This window comes from Momordica charantia (genome assembly GCF_013281855.1).
Source record: "Momordica charantia cultivar OHB3-1 chromosome 1 unlocalized genomic scaffold, Mcharantia_2.0 BLBB01000001.1, whole genome shotgun sequence".
NCBI lineage: Eukaryota > Viridiplantae > Streptophyta > Magnoliopsida > Cucurbitales > Cucurbitaceae > Momordica > Momordica charantia.
Genome location: NW_028275157.1, coordinates 15,947,542 through 15,972,164, shown reverse-complemented (window position 1 = coordinate 15,972,164; position 24,623 = coordinate 15,947,542). Strand labels below are relative to the sequence as shown.

Genomic DNA, 24,623 nt, shown 5'->3' with positions numbered 1-24,623 from the left:
GATCTCTATCTAAATCATACTTTAGAACAGTAGAAGATCTGAGCATTGAATTCTTATCATCTTTCAATATATTGATAGCACTGTTTGGAAATCTTAATCATCTTTCGTTTCCATTTGTTCATTTATCGAGTCCTTAAGCTAGGACAGTGTCTTTTGTCCTGATGTTTTTATGTACTATTCTTTTACAAAAGAATAATCTTTCCTAGACTTTCTTTAAACTTTCTCATGGATCGAGGTTGAATCATGAATTTGTCGAGCTTAAGTAAATGTGATGTATAAGTTTAATGGTTTAGATCGTCCAAGCGATTTATTTAGTACTTTATTACCAAGCTGGTATTGTAATAATCTATTTATCAGTTAGTTCGGTATTCTGAATGTATAATTGGATACAATATTTGGAGAGGTAATTTCTACTAATCGTTTAGCAAGTGAAAGTTTCAACAAAAATAAGTGCTGCACAACATTTAACTTTGGTTAATGCACTAGATCTATTGAAGGGTTTCGTATGAACACATGTTTTATAATTCATTAGAAGTAAAAACATAAGAAATTTAGGAAGTATATTGGAAGGTAAAAATTGTAACATGACTTTGTATTTTTTTTTTTTAAATAAATATTCATAAGCAAACAATATTTTTCCAAGTTAACAAAGATATGGTAATGGATGCAAGAAATGGGACAAGCTCTACCTACCACATCAACTAACAAACACATGCTGCTACCCAACTAACTTGCTTGCTGTGAGAAAGGGACTTTCTGACATTTATAGTAATTAGTAAGGGAGCATAAGAAAATGGAAGACCAAGGGCTACATGAAAATGAAATCAAATAAATGGGGCATGCCAACACAAACTCAGTGTAAATATTATATTTTTATTTGTTATTTGTTCTTTTAGCTCATTTTGTGGGTTTGAAAGTGATTTTAATATGGCTAAAATCATTTTCACCGTTGTCGAAACCATTTCCCTTCTATTGATCATATTTTGATTTTTAAAAAGTTCAAAATCACTTTAAATTAATTTTTAAGATATCACTTTGAGGGGTGATTTTGAAAAATCAATTATACTTGATATTTTTTTTTATATAGCTCATTTCACCGGACACACCTTAAGAACAATTTGCAAGTACAATCAAGGTTTTAAATGTCGTTGAAAGAAATGTTGAGATCTCAATTTTATAGAAATATCGATAACATGTCGATGTCGATTGATATTTCAATTATAGAATTTAAAAAATCGTAACAAATATTTAAATTAACAAATAAACATTTTAATATTTCTAAATAAGTTAAAAAATAATTAATATTGATATTATGTATATATTAGGGACATCTTGTTGATATTTTTTATATTTTGTCGATTTTTTTTACTATGATGAAAATGTCGATTTACCCTTCGTATCGACGTCGAAGCCAAAACAACATAGAAATGTTAATGAAAATATTGGTTTGCCAACGAATATTTAAAATAATACACTATCTAAAATTTTTAGTGGCCCAATGGGTTTGGGCAGTCAATCATTTGGCGCAGGGTGTCACGGTCGTACATTTTTCAACCGTGTGGCGCCATGATCTAAGCTCGACCATGGCCAGCCTGACGAGGAACTCTAGCTCCAATCCACTTATCACGCCCCGTTGTGGCTTCGTCGGACCTTAGGCGAGGTTCTTTCTTCCTCGACCGAGCTTCACTTGCAGCGGAATTCTCACTTGACTCGGCAATGCACGTCGCCCGTACGTGCATTTAAACTCTAACGCGACTCTAGCCGGCTTGCATCTACACTAGGCCAAGTCCCACGGCTCTACCTTGCCTCTATTCTAGGCCAAGGTCTTCTGAACACGACGTCGCAACTTGTTTTCAATCTTCTTGGTTCTCGGTCACTCGACCGTCCCGCTCCTACGATGAGCCAGGACCTTACCGGGATGAGTTCTGACCAATAACGGGGCCAGAGCGAGCTTAAAACGCCAACCGGGTACAACCGGGAGATTCCTACCGCTTAACAATGTCAGAACTAGCTTATCGGGTCCAACAGACGCCTCTAAGACCATTCCTGCCGAGAAACTAGTCAATAACGGGCTAAACGACCTTACCGGGTACTGCCGGGATGATTCCTGCCGACTTCCGGACAAGGAATGACTAAACTTGGCAACCGGGATGAGTCTTGCTGCTTACCGGGCCAAGACTAGCTTTTTCTCACTTACTGGGTGCCCACCGGTACTTTAGGATGTCACCCCGAGCGTCGGGATGTCATCAGGTTTCGCTGCTCACTTGGGCACGCATACCGAGAACCGACCCATGTGCTTGTCTTAATGATCGGGACCTTCCGGACATCCAGCCATCCAGACACTATCGTGGTACGACGACTATTGCGCTCGTGCCGTGTCGTTCGAGCATACCGTACCGCATAGGGACCCCCGTGGTGCAACCTCCGACACATGGACCGAGGCGCAATGCCGGCACACCCATGCCGCCCGACACTGTCCTCGAGTTTTCTATCCTCGACGAAAGTCGCCCAAGACACTCGTCTTGTAGACGCTCGCCCTCGCCATGACACACGCATGTGCCATGGGGTGGCTCACTTAGGCCCTGACATGGCCCAGGGGTGGTGGAGAGCCAACACCATGCCTCCCCCTAAGGTACATTCTAAGGCAAACTTGACTTGGCAGGCATGAACGTCGAAAGTGGCGAGGAGTCACTCGCCAACGTAGAGTGCACGTTTGAACTCCGATTGACACGAAACTTGGCGTGCTTACATATCTCACTAATATGCATCTAACTTTAAAGCCGCTTGTCCAAACTCTCGACGGAACCCCAACTTCTAGGGACGTGGCCCGGGGCCCCAACTGGCCCCCGTTGAGCTTGTCACCGACACCACTGACGTCGCCTTCGCTTTGCATTCTGCATATGCCTTCTCTAAGCATTCTTGAGCACATCCATATGGTGTGATAGGTGATGCACCATCCTCCTTGGTCGCATCACGGCACTTCACTCTCGGCCCTTGACATGGCCCGATGGGCGACATATGCTTGTCGCTGACACTTGCACACTACGTGGGCGTCACAACCTACTCTCTAATAGTATGGTTGTGACACAGGACACCTGAAAAATGTGCAGTTCCGTAGCGTTCGACAGTGGCATTTTGTAACCGTCCAAAACGCATCCGTACGGAAGGGGTGGTGGCATGGACCACGGGATTCATGCCCTCCCTTTCACTCTCCTTATCTTCTTACAATAATGAAATTGATTAAAATATGAACCATGACACCAAATTTCCCTCCTAGGCCAATTTTTACCAGTTCTTTTTATTTTTATTTTTTTTTGAAAAAACCAGTGTTAATTAGGTATTATTAAATAACATGTTGTTTACGCCGACTTGTATATTGTTCAAATAGATAATACACTTATTACTACTATTAAGAATTTTGGTTTGATTTCTACATTTTTAAATGGTTGAACTTAGAAAAAAAAAACGGTTTACTTTTTCTTTTTGAAGTTCAAACAGAAGGTAAGATATGATGTGCAACTTTTGACTTTAAGGTAAGATCATGAGATCTGAACTTTGCTTACGTTGGCAAATGGCAAACTATTGTCGTTGAAGATGAATTTCAAGGGAAAAAAATGGGAATTGTGTTTCTAAAAATTATTATTGGTTTTTTCTAATACAACAAATTGGGAGTATGGAGACGCAATTACATAGCTGGTTTATATATGCCCATTAACAACCACTAATTTGATTTTACAATTTTTTATTCCTTGAATGGTATATTTTTAGTAATTTTATAAATTTAATGGGTATTAACTATTAATAGCACTAACAGATTATGTCCAAGTTTTTTTTTAATAATGAGTAGGGTGAGATTTGAATCCATGACATTTTAATTAGAAATATGTTTCAATGAGTAGGTGAGTTTGAACTCGTGACATCTTAATTAGAAACATGTTTCAAATTACCATTTAATTAAATTGGAGTTAATTTAAAATTTAAAGAGGCTATTTAACTTTTCATACATTCTATAACAAAAGTTATTCGCCATCTTCCTTCCTTTTTTAGTATGCTGCTGTGGCGTTGCTTTTTTTTTTTAATTGGCAGTTTGCAAGTAAAACAATGGGCTCAAATGGATAATAAAAGGGAGAAGGAATATATCAAAATTATGGATGGGTAATGGAATAATAAGTTAAAAAGTGATTTATTTTCCTAATTCTAATAATAAAGTATAATCTTATACTCCTTTTAAAGAGAGACACTGATTTCTTGAAATATGATCATCAACTAACTATAAATTAAAATACAAATCTAATATAAAATTAGCTTCATCAGAGAGAAATAAGTTGATTTCTTTACCTTGAAAATTATGAGTTTTGCAATTTGTATTACTTTTTTTACTTTAATTAGATTCGGGTTGGTTGCTACATATATTCAATGACACAACTTTTATTAAAATGAATAAGTATTGATAAATTGTTATCTGAATTTTTTTTAGTATAACATGTGGAGGTAGGGGATCTAATTTACAATTTTTTAATTAAAGATACATGTTAATATTATTAAATGGATGTTGAGAAATTTGATAGGAAGTAAAAATTGTAACCCTCAACAAAAATCAATATCCTTGCCGAATTAAGTCTAGAGGTCAAAACTGTTGACCTAATTGTTAAAAGAATATGATTCGGTGTTAAAAGTTGAATTAATACGGAAAATCAAATAATATATATATTATTTGTTACGGTCAAGTCAAACAATAGCTTTCAGGAAATCGTGTAGCGCATGAGAAGACAAAAAGCTCACCAGTTTTGGGAGGTGAAGAGTGGAATGTTCCTCTGGTTTTGGTTTTGATTTTGATTCTCCCGCTGGACAGAACCTGGTTTTGCTCTGTAGTCTGCTCTTCAAATTCCCAAAAGACCAAATTTTAGTACCTTCTCAAGCTTCAACAATCTCCTCCTTCGTCTTGAAGCGGCTTTTACACTTTACAGTAACAAAAAATGCATTCCAATCACTTGCTTCTCGAGGAGCCCATTCGGATGGCTTCCATTTTGGAGCCTTCCAAGGCAGTAAGTACTGTTTTCTTTCGATATTTTGGCGTCAAATGTTTTGGCTTGTTAGCAGATTTGAGCACTATCGACGTCGATCTTTGAATGACTGTCTTTGCTTGCAAATACATATATTCTATGCATTCTTTGCATTTGAGTCGCGTTGATGTCTGTTTCAAAGCTTAATCAACTGGTTTTGTGTTTTGCTACCTACTGTTTCCCAGAGCTCCTTTCCTGCAATGACGAAAATTGTTGGTACGCTGGGTCCTAAGTCCCGATCTGTTGAAGTTATTTCTGCTTGTCTGAAGGCTGGAATGTCGGGTATGGTTGGCTTCCTTTTCGTAACAGTAAATGTTTGCAGGATATTTTTCCTAATTGTTGGTTCAACTTGGTCCAGTGCTGGGAGCTTATTTAACTTCCTTTTTTTTTTTTTTTTGTGGCAGTTGCTCGGTTCGACCTTTCATGGGGTGACCCGGAATACCATCAAGAGACTTTGGAAAATTTGAGGGCGGCTGTTAAGAGAACCAAGAAGCTTTGTGGTGTATGTTAGATTGTACTCTTTATCTCCTGTAGGCTTTCGTCTATCGCTTGGAGTAAAGTGGGAGCGCTGATGATGATAAAAATATATTTTGTTTTTCAAAATGGATGAATGGGTCTTATATAAAAAAATGGGTGAATGGGTTATGTGCTTTAGAAAGTCAGGTGTTGTTTTATTTGTTTTGTATGCTAGAATATAATTAAATACAGTTTTGAAGATCAATCCTGTATTCTTGTTCTGCTTGGTAATTTTCAGCTGGTACCGTGTGAAACTAATTCTTGTTCCACTATGTATCTTTTATCCTTGCTCGGATCTTCTTCCACATATTTGGATGTAGATTTTATCATTTGAACTTTCCTTGCATTTTCATAGCAACATTATGCAAATCGGTATTCTTTAATGCGTGATTCAATTTCCTATCTGCAAGTGTTATAAAAGAGACTAATAATTCTTCTGCTCTTTTCAGGTTATGCTGGATACAGTGGGTCCTGAGGTGTTGGTTGTAAATAAAAGTGAGAAATCCATCTCTCTTCAGGAAGATGGGTTTGTTGTTTTAACACCCAATCAAGAACTAGAGGCATCTTCTGAACTTCTGCCGATAAATTATGATGAACTTTCAAAGGTTTGGAGATACCATTATGATAACATTTATTCTTGAGAAATTAACGGCTGACAGCAAGTTCCCTTTTATTTTAAGTTTTCTTATTAAGGGGAAATCTATTTGATGCTTATTGAGAAATGAATTTCAAACAAAAAATCCTCGTGTAGAGATGGTAGTTCATCTCATTTATGCACAAGATCCAGATTTTTTAATGCATCTTATGCAGACAATATATATATATATATATATATATATAGGTTAACATTTGACAGACGAATATGAGTTTTCACGAACCATTGATAAGAATTTGTGAATTTAATATTCTTTAATTAATTCCGAAAAGAAATTTTGGCCATGAACAATTGGAAAACGTTGATGTAGTTCTTGGGTGGGGTTCCTTTTTTTGTCTGATATATACAAGCAAGTTTCTTATCTAAAAAAAATATTCTTTAATTAATTCTGAAAAGAAATTTTGCAAAGTAAATTTTTCTATGATGCAAGTGTTTTTTCCTCACTCCCTTGGTTATACAGTGATCTTCTTCCTAATACTAAGCTTGAAAATTGTCTTTTGTAGGTCGTCAAGAAAGGAGACACCATTTTTCTTGGTCAGTACCTCTTCACTGGAAGTGAAACTACTTCTGTCTGGTTGGAGGTAACGGCCATATTGTTGGGATCATCAATAACATTTTCCCCGATTGTTTTCTAGTGAGCATATTCAATAATTTTGGAGTGGATGAGAGTTATCTAGAATGCTTTAATACTTGTTTTTTTAACTTTTTTTTTAATAGGAAATTTTTAAATTCATGCTCAAAGGATCTTTGAGTTTTTAGTAAGAAAAATGTGCTTTCTTTCTTTATCTATATTTCAAGGGTCTAAGGAATCATGTTAAAATCATCAGGTTTCTGAAGTGAAAGGAGATGATGTTGTTTGTGAGATAAAGAACTCTGCCACGTTGGTTGGATCGATGTACACTTTGCATGCCGCTGAAATTCACATAGATCTTCCTACACTTTCTGACAAAGATAAAGAGGTTAAAAAGTTCATTGATTCCCTGTTTGCTATGTACCTTAAGACTCTGATTTCTTCCATTTAGCTTCTTTAACCATATCATTGGTAGCTGATAGTTTTTTACTGGTGATTTTAGGTTATAGCTTCATGGGGAGTAAAAAACAAGATTGACTTCCTCTCTCTGTCGCATACTAGACATGCAGAAGATGTTCGACAAGTATTATTTCTTTGCATCGAGTCTTCACTTTCCACAAATAATTTACCTTGACCATAGTGATTAGATTATGTTGATTATTACAATAGAGTATAATATAATGCTGAATTATATTTTTATGCAGGCTCGGGAATTCCTTTCTAAGCTAGGTGACCTTAACCAAACTCAAATATTTGCAAAGATTGAAAGTGTAGAGGTCAGTCATTGTTAGCTCACTTTTGACTCATATTCTTCGGTAGTAACTTAGTAAGAACGTTTTCTTAATTTATCAACGTAAAATGATGCTAATTTTGCTCACTTAGCATACTTGTGTGTTCCCTTCCTAGGGTTTAACCCATTTTGATGATATACTACAAGAGGCGGATGGCATTATTCTTGCTCGTGGCAATTTGGGGTTAGATCTCCCACCTGAGAAGGTTAGTTTCTCGCATTTAAATTAGCCATGATGTTTTATTTGAACTGTGTTAAAATGAAAGAGTGAAGCTATGCTCATAGTTAGCTTTGCTTTCCATAATGAAGGTAGTGATAGTAAGAAGAGGGTTATAAAAAACCACCCCAATTGGTATACACGGAAGAAACTCCATAGTTACGAGAAAGCTTATCAGTAGAGATGCAAAGGAGGACTTAATACAACAATTTTCCCATAAAATAGGTGGAGTGTTCTACCCCTTGGAATAACCTTCTTAGCCCCACATTCTTCTAAAAAGCTGTAAGAGCATTGAGCCAAATAACTTTTCCATTCTTGATTCTTGAAAGGATGGCCATAAGCAAGGAGAGCCAGTAAAACATTCTTGTTCTTTGATAAAATTATGGTCAAACGAAAATCTGCACCAACTTAGTCCACAAATTTAAGGTGAAAAGACAAATGCCAAAAATATGGCTAGGAGTTTCTTCACCCCTCTCCTGGGCTTATTGATTTTGAGCACCAACTTAGTCCACATAATTTGGTTCGGTTTTCTTTATTTTGGACTTTCCTCTAGGCTTCTCATTCAGAATAATGAAGGTCTACCTTCCCTTTTCCTTGGGCAACCACCTAGAAGAAGGTCAGTATAGAGAAGAATTTCCTTTTCACGTGGAGATGGAAAGGCTACTATATAGAAGGATCTCCTCTAGGTTTCTCACTGTGGGTAACGAAAAAATTGGCATTAGAAATGCGCCCATAGATCCACCTCCTCCATGCAAGTACAAGGCCCTTTACATTTATAATGGTATCAACAGAGTCCTAGTCTAGTTTGTCATTAGCCTTCTCCAAGTCCAAATTCAACACCCCACCCTTCTCCCTTCTCTACAAGCCTCCATGGGCTCATTTGCAATAAGTATGTGATGTAGTGTAATATATAATTTTTTTTTTTTGATATCTGTGAGTGTCCGGGCCAACTTGCGTGCACCTTGACTAATCTTACGGGGCAGCCACCTGACTCTACAATATTTGGTGCCGGAAGATACATAGGAATTAAATTCTTAAGGTAGGTGGCCATCATGGAATTTGAACCCATTCCCTCTCATTTTACTCTAGTCCCTTTGGACCAATGAGCCACCCATGATGGTTGTGTAATATATAATATAATACCTCCAAGGATCTTATCATGTCTAGTGTGGTTCAATTAACATTTTTGGAGCTTCAACTAGTCTTGATTGGAAAAATGTTAACAGAATTGAACTCAGTTTCTTTTGAAATAACAAAATTTGGACTTCATTATTAGATTTTTAACCATGATTTTCCCCCTTTGTTCTGCTTTGGCTCTGGTACTTCTTACATTCTAGCCGACATTTTTCATTGACAAACAACCTAAATCTTGACATATCTACTTTCTCTCTTTCAAAATGCTTTTGGGTTCAAATTATTTTTCAAAACTAGTTAGAAAAGTCAAACATTCGACTAGATGGTTGTTAAGAGACAAGTTTATACGCTGAACATTGAGGAAGTCATTTTGGAATTAGGTATTTTTAGAATAATGGAACTTTCTTGGTTCAGTGATCATTAGTACTTAGCACTCATCAGCAGTGCTATTATGGCCAGCCATGGTGAAGTTAACCATGTCAAATGTGTTGGCCAAAAGGATTGATTAAGCTTGCTTTCTACATTTATACAGGTGTTCCTGTTTCAGAAAGCTGCCCTTTACAGATGCAATATGGCTGGAAAGCCTGCTGTTTTGACTCGTGTGGTTGACAGCATGACTAACAACTTGAGACCTACACGTGCAGAAGCTACTGATGTTGCCAATGCTGTACTTGATGGTGTGTCTTTCAGTAGTTCTATAAATTTCTTTTGTTTAGATACTGAAGATTTAGTGAACTTTTTGAAGTCATGGATCTCTAAATATCACTGAACTTATTAAAGCCATGTATCTCCATGATAACTGATGCTGAAGACGGGGTTGCCTCTTTTGAATTTGGGGCCTATTCCATGTCCCTTTGTCTTATTTTGTTTAGTATAAGTCAATGGTTCTTATATTCTTTCGCATCTCATTTTATTTAGTATAAATGTCTCAGAGCATTTGTTCTCATGTGTGTAGGAAGTGATGCAATTCTTCTTGGGGCTGAGACATTGCGTGGATTATATCCTGTAGAGACCATATCAACTGTTAGTAGAATATGTGCTGAGGTAATCTCTCTCTGTGAGTGTGAGAATGAAATAGCAACAGAGTTTTTAATCTAAGCTCTCTGTGAGCATGAAAAACCATTACACGACATTTTTGGCTAAACTGAAAATGAAAAAATAAGAACATAATTGTTTTTAGAGTTTGAACTTTCTAACAAGGCCGCAATCGTCTTTCTGAAATGGATCTTTGCTTTTAGTATCTTTTTAATTGCTCTTAGTAATCAGATATTTAATGATTAATTGATGATGGCTTGCAGTTAAAATGGGTGATTTATATGGTAGGGAAACTGGATCCTAGTGAATAATTTTTTTCCCTTTATTTTTTATAAATGCAGTCGGAGAAGGTTTTCAATCAAGATTTGTATTTCAAGAAGACAGTCAAATACGTCGGGGAACCAATGACACACTTAGAATCTATTGCCTCATCAGCGGTGTTGCTTCCTATTCCTGCTTTAAGTTTACATAAACCTATATCATTACAATATTCTGTTCTATTTTCTCTCTCTTCCTCTCTCTATTTTTTTGTTTCAATATCTGTTACATTTTAAAACTGGGTTTCTTATACGATAGTTTGACTTTTTTTTAGGTTAGGGCAGCCATTAAGGTGAGGGCTTCAGTTATTATATGCTTTACTTCATCTGGAAGGGCTGCCAGGTGTGTTAAATTAGATGCTTGCATTACATTGTTGAATCCAAGAATCATGTTTTTGCTTTCCAATTTTGATCTTGTACCAGAACTTTTGGGTGATACATAGAAAGAAAAAACTCCCATTAAATCATAGAGTTCTAAAACATATTGTCTTAATGTGCAGATTAATTGCCAAGTATAGGCCAACAATGCCAGTTATATCTGTTGTCATTCCAAGGCTGAAGACAGATCAATTAAAGTGGAGTATGAGTGGGGCATTTGAGGTATGCACATTCGTTTTGCTATTGTTTGTTACAGTCTTTTAAGAAAGTATTTCCTCATGCAAAACAAATACTACAGTGAGAAATAATTGGTTACTTATTATTGTGTTTTGTTCTAAATTAAGTAATTAATGAATAAGCAAGCACTCTATGTATACAATTTATACCTGTTTTGTTATAACCAAACTAGGTTCCTACCCCTCTACTTAAAAATTTTAAACATTTTAAGTAGAGGGGTAGGAACCTTCTCAGTCCAAAAAGAGGAACATTTAAAAAAATTTCAAGAAACATCCTCCCTTTCAAGAGTTCTCTCTCATTCTTATCATAATACATGAGTGTACAAATTGTTTAGTCACCTTTTTGCTTTGTCTTGTTCGATTATTGATGTTATCTGCTGTCCTTTCGAGTGTTGGTGGATTCCCCTATTCACTACAATTTTTTCAATCATGTAGCTATTTGCTCTCCTATGTTGTGGGGATGCTCATTGATAGTCAATTATAGTCACACTTATTGGTAGTTATTATTATTAACTAAGAGCTGAAAATAGAAACCCATTTTTCAATTTCAGGCTCGACAATCTTTAATAGTCAGAGGTTTGTTCCCTGTGCTTGCTGATCCTCAACACCTAGTAAGTTATACTCGTTCTATACAATTGTTGAAGGATATATATTGCTTTATTATATCAAATCTAATGATTTAAGAAGGTTGGTTAAGTTACATGGCTGATTTCAAATTTGAGGATTATCTTTCTTGATTAGTTCATCGGACCATGTGTTTGGTTTCCTAAAATGTGCCGTGTTTTGGGTAGATATACATCAGGATGTGGTAGTTTACGGCCATTCAAGTTTTTATACATAATATTCTGTGATTGCTTTGTTTCAGTGCTTTCAGCCGTTCTTAGGTGAAATTTTAATAAATTTTTGCTGTCATTTGGCAGAATTACCATTTATTTTCGAGTTATGATGTGATGAGTTCCATTATCATTTTGTTGTATATTGTTTGCTTCTGTATTTGAACTTAAAAGAGTAGAACGGTGGTGAACTTCTTGGATGTAAGTTGCAGCAGAATGTAACTTGCCCTAGCCTTCTTTAGATATTTCATATTTATGTGGCTTCTCTTTACCAAACTATCTTATTAATAAATAAAATATCTTTCTTGCTCTCTAGGCGGACTCAAACAATGCAACGACAGAGTCGGTACTGAACGCTGCTCTTGATCATGGAAAGTTAGCAGGAGTCATCAAGGCACATGACCGTGTAGTCGTTTGCCAGAAAGTTGGAGATGCATCAGTCGTCAAGATTATCGAGCTTGAAGATTAAAATGCATCTCGACCTCTTGAGTTGAGTCTTTGTCCCCTCCCCCTCCCCCTCCCTCCCCAAATGCATTTTTGAAGAGCACTTGGCCCTCATGCAGTCACCTAAGACACGTATACAAATATGGAGTTCGTATAACCTGGTGATGGTGAGTGATTATATACGTAAAACAACTCTTGATGTATCATTTTTGTCTTCTTATAAGTCATGATATTCATGTAAAACCACCATAGATGATTGAAGTTATTAAACTGGTTGCTTTGCTTTCTTGGTGTTCATACTGATCATGTCCCAACTTCCATCTGAATTGGTGGGCTATCAAACAAACTTCCTCTGCTCTGATTCAAGATCATTCATTTCCCTTCAGCTTGGTCGATCAAATTTTGAGTGGTACAGCATGCGTTGATAATGAATGATTGTTTAAGGAAGTTTGGAAGTTTCTGTTTGATCTTCTGCTCTCTCCAGTGATGGCATGCTGTACAGTTGTTTAGAGAGAAAAGTGGCTAAGTAGAGGAGTAGAGGCTAGCCAAGTAGGGTGGTGGACCAGATAAGGAGGTGGTGCTGGTGTGTGGATTTATGGATTTGGTCCACCTACGGCGCCGCCTGCTCACAGACACCCCACTGTCTCAATATCTCTTAATTTTTCCAGGCACCATTTGGGATTCAATTGCCTCATTTTCCCTCCTTTTATTTTCAATTTCCTTTACAAATCTCTTACTCTTCTCTTTTACAGCTTCTCTCTTCTTTGTAGATGGACCACTCTCCCACTATATTCTTACTCCTATCCTAATGCAGACCCTTCTTTTAACCCGAATCGTTACTTAGCCATGGGACCCTCTATAATGTAATTTAGTCTGTAGTTTCAGAAAGAATTAGTGGAGTTATGGGCACAAAAATTCCACTGACAAGAGTGGTTGTAGTCGACACCAATCTTTTTTGGGTAAAATTAGTATAAAAAATTATATGATTGTAAGTTCATATATATAGTATAACACGTGGGGTGGAGAATCGAACTCACTATATTTTAATAAAGAAATGTGAAAGATGTGGATATCTATGACTTGGGTTAAATATAATATGTTTTGCACATTTAAATAGAATGTCATGCAGCTGTGTACATATTCATGAGCCGGATCACGAGCTTGAGGCTTCAAAAGTGAAATGGGTTGTAGTACATTTTTGCGAAAGAAAAAAAAATAGTAATTGATACTTTGAGAATCTACTGGACACTTGTTAAACTAAACAACATTTAAAGTCTAAGGAGACTTACTAAAAACTCTTTAGGGACCGTTTATTTCGTGGTATCTAAGATTTTCATTAGACGGATATTTGAATTTTAACGTTTGTCTTGCACGAATATAGAATACCAAGACATCTCAAAATGTTTGAGTATCCTAGGATGCCTATATGAAAGATATCCAATGTGTTTTGAACCCCTTTTGAAACATGAGTTTTCAAGATTCCCGTGTAGAGCGCATCTTCTCTTTACGTTTTTGTCCTTCATATATTTTTTATTTTTTCCTAAAAAAGATGCTTTCTTTTATTTTTAAATTTATAATTTAGATAAATGTACTCATCGTCTAATAATATTTATTATTATAAATATATAATTTTAAAGCAATATTTTTTTTACCGACCAACATACATGTGATATTTTCCCTCTTAAAAAAATATAACTTGATAATAAGATAAATAAATTTCATTCACAATAACATAAATTATCTTTTTAGAAAAATACTAAAGTCTAAAATAAAATTTATATTAAATTAATATGAATTAATTTATTATACAAAATAACATACAAAAGTAAATATAAAAAACAAAATATTAAATTAATAAAAATAAATCTATTATATGAAATTTAGGTATAAATCATATGAATATTTGTAACAGCATTCTTGGAACATTATATAAATTTAACACATCTCCAATGAAAAATCCCGCAAAACAAACAAATATGACTATTAAAATATTTTCAAATATTCTTATAAATTTTTCTACAAAACAAACATGACCATGTGAATGCTGAACAACCCTGGGCCTTTAGTCATAACTCTAGAAGTTTAGAGCCCTTTTACCGAGGTTAAAAACACGTTTAATGACCCATTTTTTGCGTATCTTGAAGCATAAGTAGTCTCTGAAACGAAGCTATTTTTAAGGCAGTTGTGCAGTCCTATGTGGGTTGTCTTATTCAATGTTACGTTGTTTTTGGCAGCAAAGCATTCACCTCATCCTCTCTTCCATTTACTAAATCATATGAATAATTCCACACTCAAACTTCAGTAATGTGTTTATACATGTTGAAAAGACACTTCCTAATTCCAATAGTACAGCAGCACACATTTCAAGCCATCGATTTTGCCCCTTTTCTTCCCAATTTGTTTCTGCACACTCATCGAATATTATAGTTTAAGATCATCCCATACCTTTCTCCTTCACAACCTAGTTATTAATGGCTGGATTTCCAAGGAAAATACATTTAGCTAGACAAGAGAATGATTCATGGTATATAGACTGCATTAATATGAGGTTTTTTGGAATAAAATCAAAAGTAAAACTTCTCAAAACTGTAGATAATATCATATCATTGTGGAAATAGTTCGGATATGAGGGTATCGTTGTCCTTAAAACTAATTTGCATATAGCATATATTATAGAAAAATACTTAACTCTCCTTGACGGTGTTTTTATAAAAAGTTAATGTTTTTGCATTTCTCTTTCTTAAGTGTCAAACATTAAAGCATGGTAAAGACAAGATTGCTCGGATATTATATTTTCCCATCTTAGTATACTAATTTGCATGTATAGCATGTGCTTGGGTGTGTTACATTGTATTACAACATCATTCAATTTTCATCTTTTATTTCAATTCTAGGATAAAATAGTATGTCCTTACACTCCCACATTCTTGCATTCTTCTTTTTTCCCTTTCAAATAATCATAACTCTTCATATTATAGTATGTTCATCTTGAGTTTGATTAGATCTAGTTGGGGCGAAACATACTTCTTTTTTCCATCTTGGACTTACTCACCAAGTTTCTTTTACAAACCCAATTAAGAAGCTTTCCAATATAAGCTGTTTTTCCCATTTCAAAAACTTTTCCTAAATGGGACAAGAAAAGCAAATTTTTCAATATTGTGTAGGGTAAACGAGTGACTAAGAAGTCAAAAAACTATTAGAAACAAGGGAAAAAAAAGGGAAAAAAGGATGGAAGAAGGCGATTTAACATGGAGAAGGCCGTACTAGAAATAATTCGAAACTAATTATAATTGACAGTGAATAGTAAATGCAGGAGAAAGAGAAATGAACATATATATTGGCATTGGCGTACGAAAAAGGAGGAGAAGAAGGAGAAGGGAGAGGAGGGTTTTGTCTCATGTGTGTGTAAACTGTGTACAGCTTTATATCTGCCAAAACCTTAACCAATTCACGTTTTTGTTATACCAAAAGATCACAATACATACTGTTTTCACTTTCTCCTTCAACCCAACTGTGATTCCGGAGCCCTCTGATCCCCCCCTCCCCCCTTTCATTATTCACCCACATAAACACAGACACAGAAAAGGACTTGATTCAGCTTTAATTTCCTCTCTCTCGATCGAACACCGATATGAAAATACTTGGCTACTTGACGGTAATTAATGACCGTGTTGAGTTTGTAAAGTGTGCAAATAAAGTTCCAGATTGGTCAGGGAGAAGAGAGCGATCCACGGTATATAGACGAGTGTAATTATCTCCATTGGTTTGAAGCTTTGTTGGTAAAATAAAAAACAAAGCCGTGAGAGTTATATCCAAAATGAACAATATCGTACCATTGGGAAGATAGAGCTAGGGGTACTGTTGTTGTCCTACGGACCAAATATTGTCTTCACCATCATCTTTTATAAAAAGTCTTTGCTTTTGCATTTTACTATCTAAGTTTTCGAATATTTAATGATGGTAAAGACAAAATTACATCCGAGACTAAGTATTTTCTAAATTAATAGATACGTGTACTTATATACACATAAGAAAGTGAGAGAGGAAAAAGTCATTGGGGGATGGGATGGTCCCCATACACTCAACCTTCTCTTATTGAACACTCTCACTGACACATACACATATACAATGCCTAATTTTCTCTTTCTCTGAGATCTAATTCTGTATGTGAACCTTTGTTGTGCCCAAAAGGGAGGTAGCCCTTTCAAACTGGTGTCTCTGCTTTCCCACGCCTTCCTCTCCCTCTCCCTCTCCCTATTTATTCTCTATTCCCTTGCTCCCTATGACAGTGGTCCATACCCCATTCCCTCTTTCAACCCAATATTCAATTTTCCTTCTCTTCACGCAACACACCATTAATCTTCGATCCCCTCTTTTGTAGCTGAGAGAGAGAGCTCTGAAAAATAATATCCATTTCCAAACCAAACAAATATGGACTGGAATGGCATCTTCAGGCCCCCTCCTTTTCTATCAGAATCTTCCTCTCCCTTCCTCTACAATTTGGATAATCACTTCCCACCTGGTAACCAAAATCCCTATATATATATATCTATATATATGCCTCGTTTCTTCTTTCTTTCACTGCAACACATACAACCAAACATTTACTACTACATTTCTTTTTCTTTCTTCCTGAAATGAGTTTGAATCATCAAATCAAGAGTTCCTCCAAAAACCCTTTTCGTCAAAACAAGAAAAGAAGATCCTTTTTCCAATATTTCTCGCTCGTTCTCTCGTGGGTTGTTTGGGAATTTGCACAAAACCCAACAAGTATTCACGTGGGTTGATTAGGGTTTAGAAAAATAACATCTTGATCTTGCTCTGATGTCACGTTAAATCGTCCTTGAATTTAATCTTTTATTCATATTTTCTTGTTAGAGCTGGAGTTCGGGATGAAGCAGGCCGGCGCGGTAGACGGTCGGCAATTAGGTGTGGCAGGCGGTGGAGTGGATAAGAAGAGGAGGTTAAGTAACGATCAGTTGGAGGTATTGGAGAGAAGCTTTGGAGAGGAGGTGAAGCTTGATCCTGATAGGAAAATAAAGCTGTCCAAGCAACTTGGGCTTCAACCAAGGCAAATTGCTGTGTGGTTTCAGAATAGAAGAGCTCGCTGGAAGGCCAAGCAACTTGAGCATCTCTATGATGCCCTCAAACAAGAGTTTGATACCATTTCTAAGGAAAAAAACAACCTTCAACAAGAGGTCTCTCTCTCTCTCCATGCAATTCCATGCATTTAGCTCTTTTATGATCTTTAGATACATTTGGTAGCCTATCACTTGAAGATTGCTTACAAATTTTAAATCACCCCATCACTCTATACTTCCACATTTTTATTGTTAGGTCATATTGCTCATTTAGAGAGAATGTTATTTGAAATGTGATTAAAGTCCCCGTTGACCGTCCATATAAAAGGAAAGGTCACGGGTATATAAAGGACAACTATCTTTTTTGATATGAGGTGGTTTTTTTGGTTGGAACCAAAAGCAAAATTATAAAAGACTCTAACCCTACAGAAATACAGAAATGTCCGAACATGTATTATATTACAAATTTATGGGAGAAATTCAGTCCTGCAACTCTTTTGAAAGGAGATCTATAAAGATGTTTTAACTACTAAATCTATTGGGATCATTGTTAAGTCCTCACTTCCAAACTTGAATGATTAGTGTAAGAAGAGAAATTCAATTCATTTAGGACTCTTGACGTAAAATCATGCAAAAACAGTGCAGAGAAAGCCTTGATTAGTATGTATATAAAAAATGAACTCAGTTTATCTTGAAATTTTAAATATATACATATATATATATATATATATATATATCTTACTCCTTTTCAATAAAATAACTATAAATAAAAATATTGATAGGGCTAATGTGTATGGCAGCTGAAATTGGTGCAGAAGGTTAAGAATATGAATAAGAAAAACTGAATTTACCATAAACTATTCATTTAAATTTGTAGGGTCAATGGTGATCTCATATAGTATTAAAGCAGAAATCTTCAGGAATCATTTGTTTTTGTTTTTAGGGATCTTAAATATCTGAAATTTTAGATTGATGCCTAGAAATATAGATGTTTGATATTTTTATATAATTATGTTTGTTTTTCAAATAAATTAATTTATAATGATATTTAGGAATATTTGAATCTATGTTTGGTTTGCTAGATCTATTGTCAAAAATTATATATTTGTTTCAAAAAAATCCCTTACGGATAGTCATGTAATTTAATTTATACCTGAACTTTGATGTGTTTATTAATTTAGTAGTTTTTTAATTTTATTAAATTTAAATGTTATTTTGCCTAACACATTCATTTATATTTCTATAAAATATTTCATATTAGCAGTTAATTACAACTTTAACTTTATTTTTTCTTTCAAAAGAAAATTATATAATTGATTACATTTTTGTTAGATTATATTTTTATATTATCAAATAAAAAAAATACTTAAATTGCATAAAGTTGGTTGTCAACTTACTTAAATTGGATATAGGGTTGTTTGTTAAACTAATGACTTAAATTGCATAGGGTTGTTTATCAGAGCAGCTGTACCTATATTTCAAAGAACATTGAAAACATGCCCACCCATGTGAACATCTCAAGATATTCTCGCGAAACAAACCGTCTCTAAAAGTAACTTAATTTAACTTTTTTGGGTTGAATGGTGATTTAACAAAATAGGTGATGAAACTGAGAAGCATGATAATAGAACAAGCGGCGAGGAATCAAGGGTCGGGGGCGGATGTGTCGGGCGAAGAGACGGTGGAGAGCACGTCGGTAGGGGGTCGGAGCTGCTGCAACAATTACATATACAATGTGGCCGAAGATTTCAACCAAATATCAGCATCAGCATCAGCATCAGCTTCAGCTTCAGCTTCTCCATTATTCTGGGGCGCTGGTCACCACCTGCCTTCTTATCCTTAGCAATTCAGCCTTAGTTTTACCTTACAAAATTGCATTAAACTTTAATTTCTTACTGTGCATCATCCAAGACATGAAGTTCAGTTCATATTGCCTACACTACTTTCTACTGCTTTTTGCCAATTACCAGGTGTGGGTGTGGGCCTGTGGTTGAAGGTGTGTTTTTTTCCCCTCCTTTCTTCTGTTTTAATCAACCCAAAAATTAAGCTCATATGAGTAGAAAATTGTCTGTACGGCTACGGCTGCTTCATTGACATTTTGATCTTCCAATTTTGCTTTATTTGTTTTCATCTTCATTCTTGAATCCTACCGTGCACGGAGGAATTGATTAAAGAAGATTCAATTGAAAAAAGAGAGAATTCTGGGCAGAAATTGACAAAGCAGAACAAAAAGGAAGTTGGCGGAAGGAAAAAAAATTAAAATAGCAGAAAAAAAAAACAGAAGAGAAAATCAAAGTAAAAATAGAATAAGAAGAAGAAATGGAGAAAGAGTTCAGAAAAATAACGGAAAAAAAAAGGGAAAAATAGCAGGAAAGGAAAAACCGAAGAAAAAGAAGAGGGTTTCAGAAAAGGCATATTTTGAGACAGGATAACAAAACACTCCCACCTCAGCTCATTCAACATCTTATTGATCACTTCTAATTTAACATAGTAGACATTAAATAGTATAGACCCATCCCAAAGAAACCAAATAAAACTACAAAAATTTTATAAAAAAATATAAAATCATAGTAACCTTTTCCCTTTATTTTTCTTTTTTTTTTATTTATTTTATAATATTACCTCGTAATTAAATTTATATTTAATAGAGAATATTAGAAGCAGAGAGATGAATAATGCAATTACTCCCCTTGCTGTGAACTAAAAATTAAGTGAACTTTTTTTCCTTTTTATGTTACAATTTCTAGACTTTCAGGGCTAGAAATAGAGATCAGGAAAAAAAGATAAAAACATAAAAAGAGAGAAAAAAAAAGAAAAAACAAACTGGCGAGAGAGATAGAGAAAAGGAGAAATAAGGGGGAAAGAAACCAGCTAGAAACGAGAAATGGAGAGAGTGAGAAAAATAAAGGAGAAAAAAAGAGCTAAAATCAGGAAAAAAGAAAAAGAAAAAGACACAAGAAAGAGAGCTATCAACGGAGCAAGAAGCGAGATTGAGAAGCAAGAAACGAGAAATAGAGCAAACCCGCTAAAAACACAGTGAGACCACAAAATGAACACGGAGATACAAGGGTCTAAAAAATAGATGAAAAAAGTTATCACTCTGTTGCATCAGAGGAATATCATTAAACAAGCAACACCAATACCTTTTCAAGAGTCAGCAAAACATTGAAACAAAGTTTCAAGGCAAAGGATGAGGGGATCCTTCTCTTCCACAATCCCAAGAGAACTTTCAAAAAGAAAAAAAATCACTCCCAAGAGAACAAAAATCATAGGTTTTCAAAGAGAGATCCTGAAGCACGGTTGAAAAAATTAATCCGTGCTTCCCTTTCCGATAAATCCAAAAGGTAAGCAAACAAAATTTGGATGGAAATTCAAAAAAACCTGAGAACCAAACCATGGTGAGTAGTCGAGTTATAATTCATAATAAAGAAAATTAACACAAAATGCATAACTCCGATGTATGTGATGAAATGTAACAGAAAGAAGAAATGTAAACCACATTAATTTATCCATACAAAATTTTGGAAATAATCAAACATTATCTTTTACTCGGGCTTGCTATTTCAAAGACCGTAAAAGCTCAAAACTACTCTGTTGAGTTTGCAGTATGTAAAGTTCAACGTTTGCCGCCACCACCACCAAGTTTTGGTCCTTTGGGTGCAGCTCCCCTGGTAACGTTACTCTTGTTCTGCGTCTTCTGTGTTTTGGCCATCACTTCTGCCTTCTTAGCCTTCTTTTCATCCTTCGTTTTCTTAATTCTCTCCTTAATTTCACTACAGCCCAAAAATTGACAAATTCCACACATAAAGTTAATTTACACAAAGAAATAGTGATTGAAATCAGAATTATTCAGTGCTCAATAGAAACATACAAATGTCTACATTTGGCTTTCTACAAGATTTTGTAATGAATATACAGTAACATACAGAAAAGTTCAAGCTCAGAACAATCACATACCGGAGGGCTGCTTCTCTAGCAGCATCACGAACCTCGGGCTTCTCAGCTCTCTTCTTTTGGATAACCTCCAATGTAGCACCCACTATGGACCTTGAGTATGGTTTCTTGGCAGCACGTCTCCTCTTCTTAACAGCCTCTTGAGCAATGTCCTACAAGAATTAGACATTCAATATTTCACCTCTTATTTTGTAAAAATCGTGGTTTAGAGGACACAATACTGTATATCATTAGGTTAGAACCAATGTTTTAAAAGGCTAAAGGCAGCCTCGAGGCTTTTCCTCTCAAAGAGGCAAGGCGTAAGCCTCAATTATAATTAAAAGAATCGTAAAAATCTAAAATTTGTATGATCAAGTATCGCTAAACATAATAGTTATATAAAAGTATAAAAAGATCGCCCGTTAATTGCCACTTGAATAAAAATCCTAAAAGAAGATCCTCAATATCACTACTATTATCACTAGTACTATTATCACTAATAGGATTTTATTCTATAAAATTTGTCTCCAATGTTTTTAAAGTCTAGGTAGTAAAAGTAGTGATAGGTTGAATCATCATCACACCTACAATGCATTCCTTATGCAAAGAAACCTTTATATTTTGTAAGAATTGGACAAATTACTAATATTGTTCTAATCATTACACGTACGCCTCAAGTGCATCTTCAATGAGAGGCGTAAGCCTCTTATGGTTCAAAGGAGGCGCAAGTCTTGAGGCTAAAAGTTAGAGCCTTGCCTCCAAGCGAGCCTCAAGGCGTAAGCCTAGAAAGCTTTATAAAACATTGGTTAGAACTTCCACAAACAAATATACAAATCATTAGAGCCTTGGTGTTATTGAAAATTTATGATCTAAAAGTTCGACTGACAAATAACTCTGTTCCAGAATCACTCATCCCATCCATAATCAATATTAACAACAACAGAACAGGACATGATAGCATCTAAAAATAGTTAACAAGAAAATAAATCTGTTTACCTTCTTATGTTGCTTCCTGTACATTGCTGTCCATGTGAGCTTAGAAGGCTTCAGCCTATTATGGAAGTACCTCTTGCATTTGGAGTTTGCAAACAGGAAAACCTAGTGATTCCAGACAATATTTCAATTAATACAGCAGATAAGAATCTAACAAACGACAAAAAATAAGACAATCCAGCTACAAATCCAACTCAATCAGCAGCCGCGCAGGTCCATTACCTGTGAATCGGCACGGACAAATCTGATTCCTTTGCCGGGATATATCTTCGCGCCACTGAATCGACAAAGCTCAGTCCTACCAAAACCAGAATTATATTATAGAATGAAACACTAACCGAATTACGCTGATCTAGAACCACTAGTTTTCACATTCTTACAGAATGAGCCTTTACTTCTTCAAACCCATCAATTATAATGAAAACTACTGACCTGCATATCAAATTCACCTAAACAGAAACCTAGAGATTTCTAATATACACATCGTCACATTGGTACTGCCATATTCCGCCATTTTACGGATAATCATTGATTGAAACAAAATTGGAAGGAATGCAAATAACAGAATGAAATCAATACAACAATGGATCAGAAAGAGTGGGGAGAGAGACTGACTTTAACACCATGGCGGCGGCTGCAGTGGCTACTCCTCCGTTTCTTCGTGCTCGCCGAAACCCTAGAATCCAAGTCTGTCGAGGGAAACGATATGTATAGTTTGAGATGTATTTGATTACCCCTTTATTATTATATAATCACCAGAGTGCCACTGGGCCTTTCGCAAGGTATGGGCCAAGAGATAGGCCCAAGGCCCGGATCCTTTTTAATGAGTCTAAGCCTTTTAAGGCCTGTTAGGATTACAAAATTTATTTAAAATAGTCAAAATTTATTTTATTATCATTTAAAGTTAAAATTTTTAGATTTAAATATAATTTATGAAATTACTAGGTTTGGATATGCATCAAATTTTCCTTAAAATAATTATATAAAAAAAGAGATACGCAGGAGAATTAAAGTTTGAGTTATTAATTTTTTAACACAACAAATGTAGTGATAGGAATTGGAACTTCGACTTTTAAAAAATGGACAAAATTCTTAACCAATCAAGTCGCTCAACTTGACTCATGTTGATAAAGTTTGAAAGTTAATATTATTTTATTCCTAAAGCGATAATTAATTATGTAATATTGCTATTTAATTAAAATAAATATTGCATAAAATAGTTATGTGTTTATAATTAAATTAAATAATTAAGATCTATAAATGTCAAATTATTAATCAATAGATTTGAGCATAGTTATGTTATTGGTACTTATAAGTTCGAAGTTTTACCCTTCAAATTTGAGGTAAAATACTAAAAGAAATATGATTAGAAATACAATTCATCGTGTGAATCATATCATTGGAGTCCTGACCCATTTTTGAATCCTATTTATCACAATCTTCATATATTGCTTCCTTTTCGATCATACAAACTAAATGAAATGAACTAAAAACCCAAAATCAGGGTTTTTTTTTTTTTTTTTTTTTTTTGCAAAAGCAGCCACGGTGAAGTTATTGACGTTTATATACAGCTTGTATATAAATGCACATGAAAAGTTTAATAAAGTAATTTTATTGAATCCACAAATTAATTATAATTTATAAGCCAGGGAGAGATAGAATTGGAAAAAAAAAAAAAGAAATAAAATATAATGGCTTCAATATATATATATATATATCTATATATAGTTTTTTTTTCAGTACTAATGGCATCAATATTAACCTATATTAATGAAATAAAATAAAGATATTGTGTTGTCACGACGATGTGACACTTCACCAAAGACGATCCTTTTCCAATTCTCCTAAATTCCTTTCTTCACGGTTCACCCAAGAACCAACTTCCACGTGTTTTATGTACTCGAAAAAAAGAAAAGCAAAAGCACAAGAACTTCCATGTGTTTTATGATATAGTTTAATTTGAACTAAATATCAGGTATATTTGAGAAAGATTTTCGCCTATAAAATAATGATGTTTTACAAAAGATTAAAATTTACTTTTAGGAAATCTAAAAATTATTTTAAAAGATTATTGAGGCATTAGGGTATAAAATATGTTATTAGTGAAATAGGGTACCTCATCCTTACGAGTCGACCAACTCGAACTCACCTGGGTCAACCACCAACCAATTTAAACCATCATGGACTGACCAATCTGGACTAATCGGAGTTGAATTGAGCACATCAACATTTTTTTTTTAGGGATTTGGTATTTTTAAAATCAGTTTCGAAACTAAACATTAATTAGTAAAAATCACTTCTAATTATATAAAAATTACTTAAACTCAAATCTAAAATAAATTGTTATTATTTTTTCAAAAAAATCATCTCAGGTATTGGATATTGATGAATTGGAGCAAATTTTAATTTATGGTGTTGCCTAAATGA

At 34.8% G+C, this 24,623-nt stretch overlaps 3 protein-coding genes across 4 annotated transcripts; 2 read left to right on the top strand and 1 right to left on the bottom strand.

Moving 5' to 3' along the window:
• The first annotated feature begins 4,745 nt into the window (after nucleotides 1-4,745).
• LOC111013706 (pyruvate kinase 1, cytosolic) lies at nucleotides 4,746-12,486 on the top strand. Its single transcript, XM_022288213.2, has 16 exons — nucleotides 4,746-5,045; nucleotides 5,249-5,345; nucleotides 5,468-5,565; nucleotides 6,029-6,184; nucleotides 6,738-6,815; nucleotides 7,062-7,193; nucleotides 7,308-7,388; nucleotides 7,510-7,581; nucleotides 7,712-7,801; nucleotides 9,479-9,623; nucleotides 9,902-9,990; nucleotides 10,323-10,418; nucleotides 10,574-10,641; nucleotides 10,799-10,898; nucleotides 11,464-11,523; nucleotides 12,062-12,486. The coding sequence occupies exons 1-16, from the start codon at nucleotides 4,977-4,979 to the stop codon at nucleotides 12,212-12,214; spliced, it is 1,584 nt and encodes a 527-aa protein (XP_022143905.1). The 5' UTR covers nucleotides 4,746-4,976; the 3' UTR covers nucleotides 12,215-12,486.
• Nucleotides 12,487-16,364: 3,878 nt separating this feature from the next.
• Nucleotides 16,365-19,366, top strand: LOC111013698 (putative homeobox-leucine zipper protein ATHB-51). Of its 2 annotated transcripts, none has more exons than XM_022288204.2 (3): nucleotides 16,365-16,711; nucleotides 17,068-17,387; nucleotides 18,871-19,366. In XM_022288204.2, the coding sequence occupies exons 1-3, from the start codon at nucleotides 16,621-16,623 to the stop codon at nucleotides 19,111-19,113; spliced, it is 654 nt and encodes a 217-aa protein (XP_022143896.1). In that variant the 5' UTR covers nucleotides 16,365-16,620; the 3' UTR covers nucleotides 19,114-19,366. The 2 variants fall into 2 exon arrangements, with proteins under 2 accessions (XP_022143896.1, XP_087983175.1); XM_088127049.1 differs by lacking the exon at nucleotides 16,365-16,711 and adding an exon at nucleotides 16,746-16,967.
• Nucleotides 19,367-20,652: 1,286 nt separating this feature from the next.
• LOC111013702 (large ribosomal subunit protein eL24) lies at nucleotides 20,653-22,923 on the bottom strand. The gene is made up of 5 exons (XM_022288209.2): nucleotides 22,812-22,923; nucleotides 22,419-22,494; nucleotides 22,200-22,301; nucleotides 21,228-21,376; nucleotides 20,653-21,043 (listed from the first exon to the last, which is right to left on the bottom strand). The coding sequence occupies exons 1-5, from the start codon at nucleotides 22,820-22,822 to the stop codon at nucleotides 20,887-20,889; spliced, it is 495 nt and encodes a 164-aa protein (XP_022143901.1). The 5' UTR covers nucleotides 22,823-22,923; the 3' UTR covers nucleotides 20,653-20,886.
• Nucleotides 22,924-24,623: the final 1,700 nt, after the last annotated feature.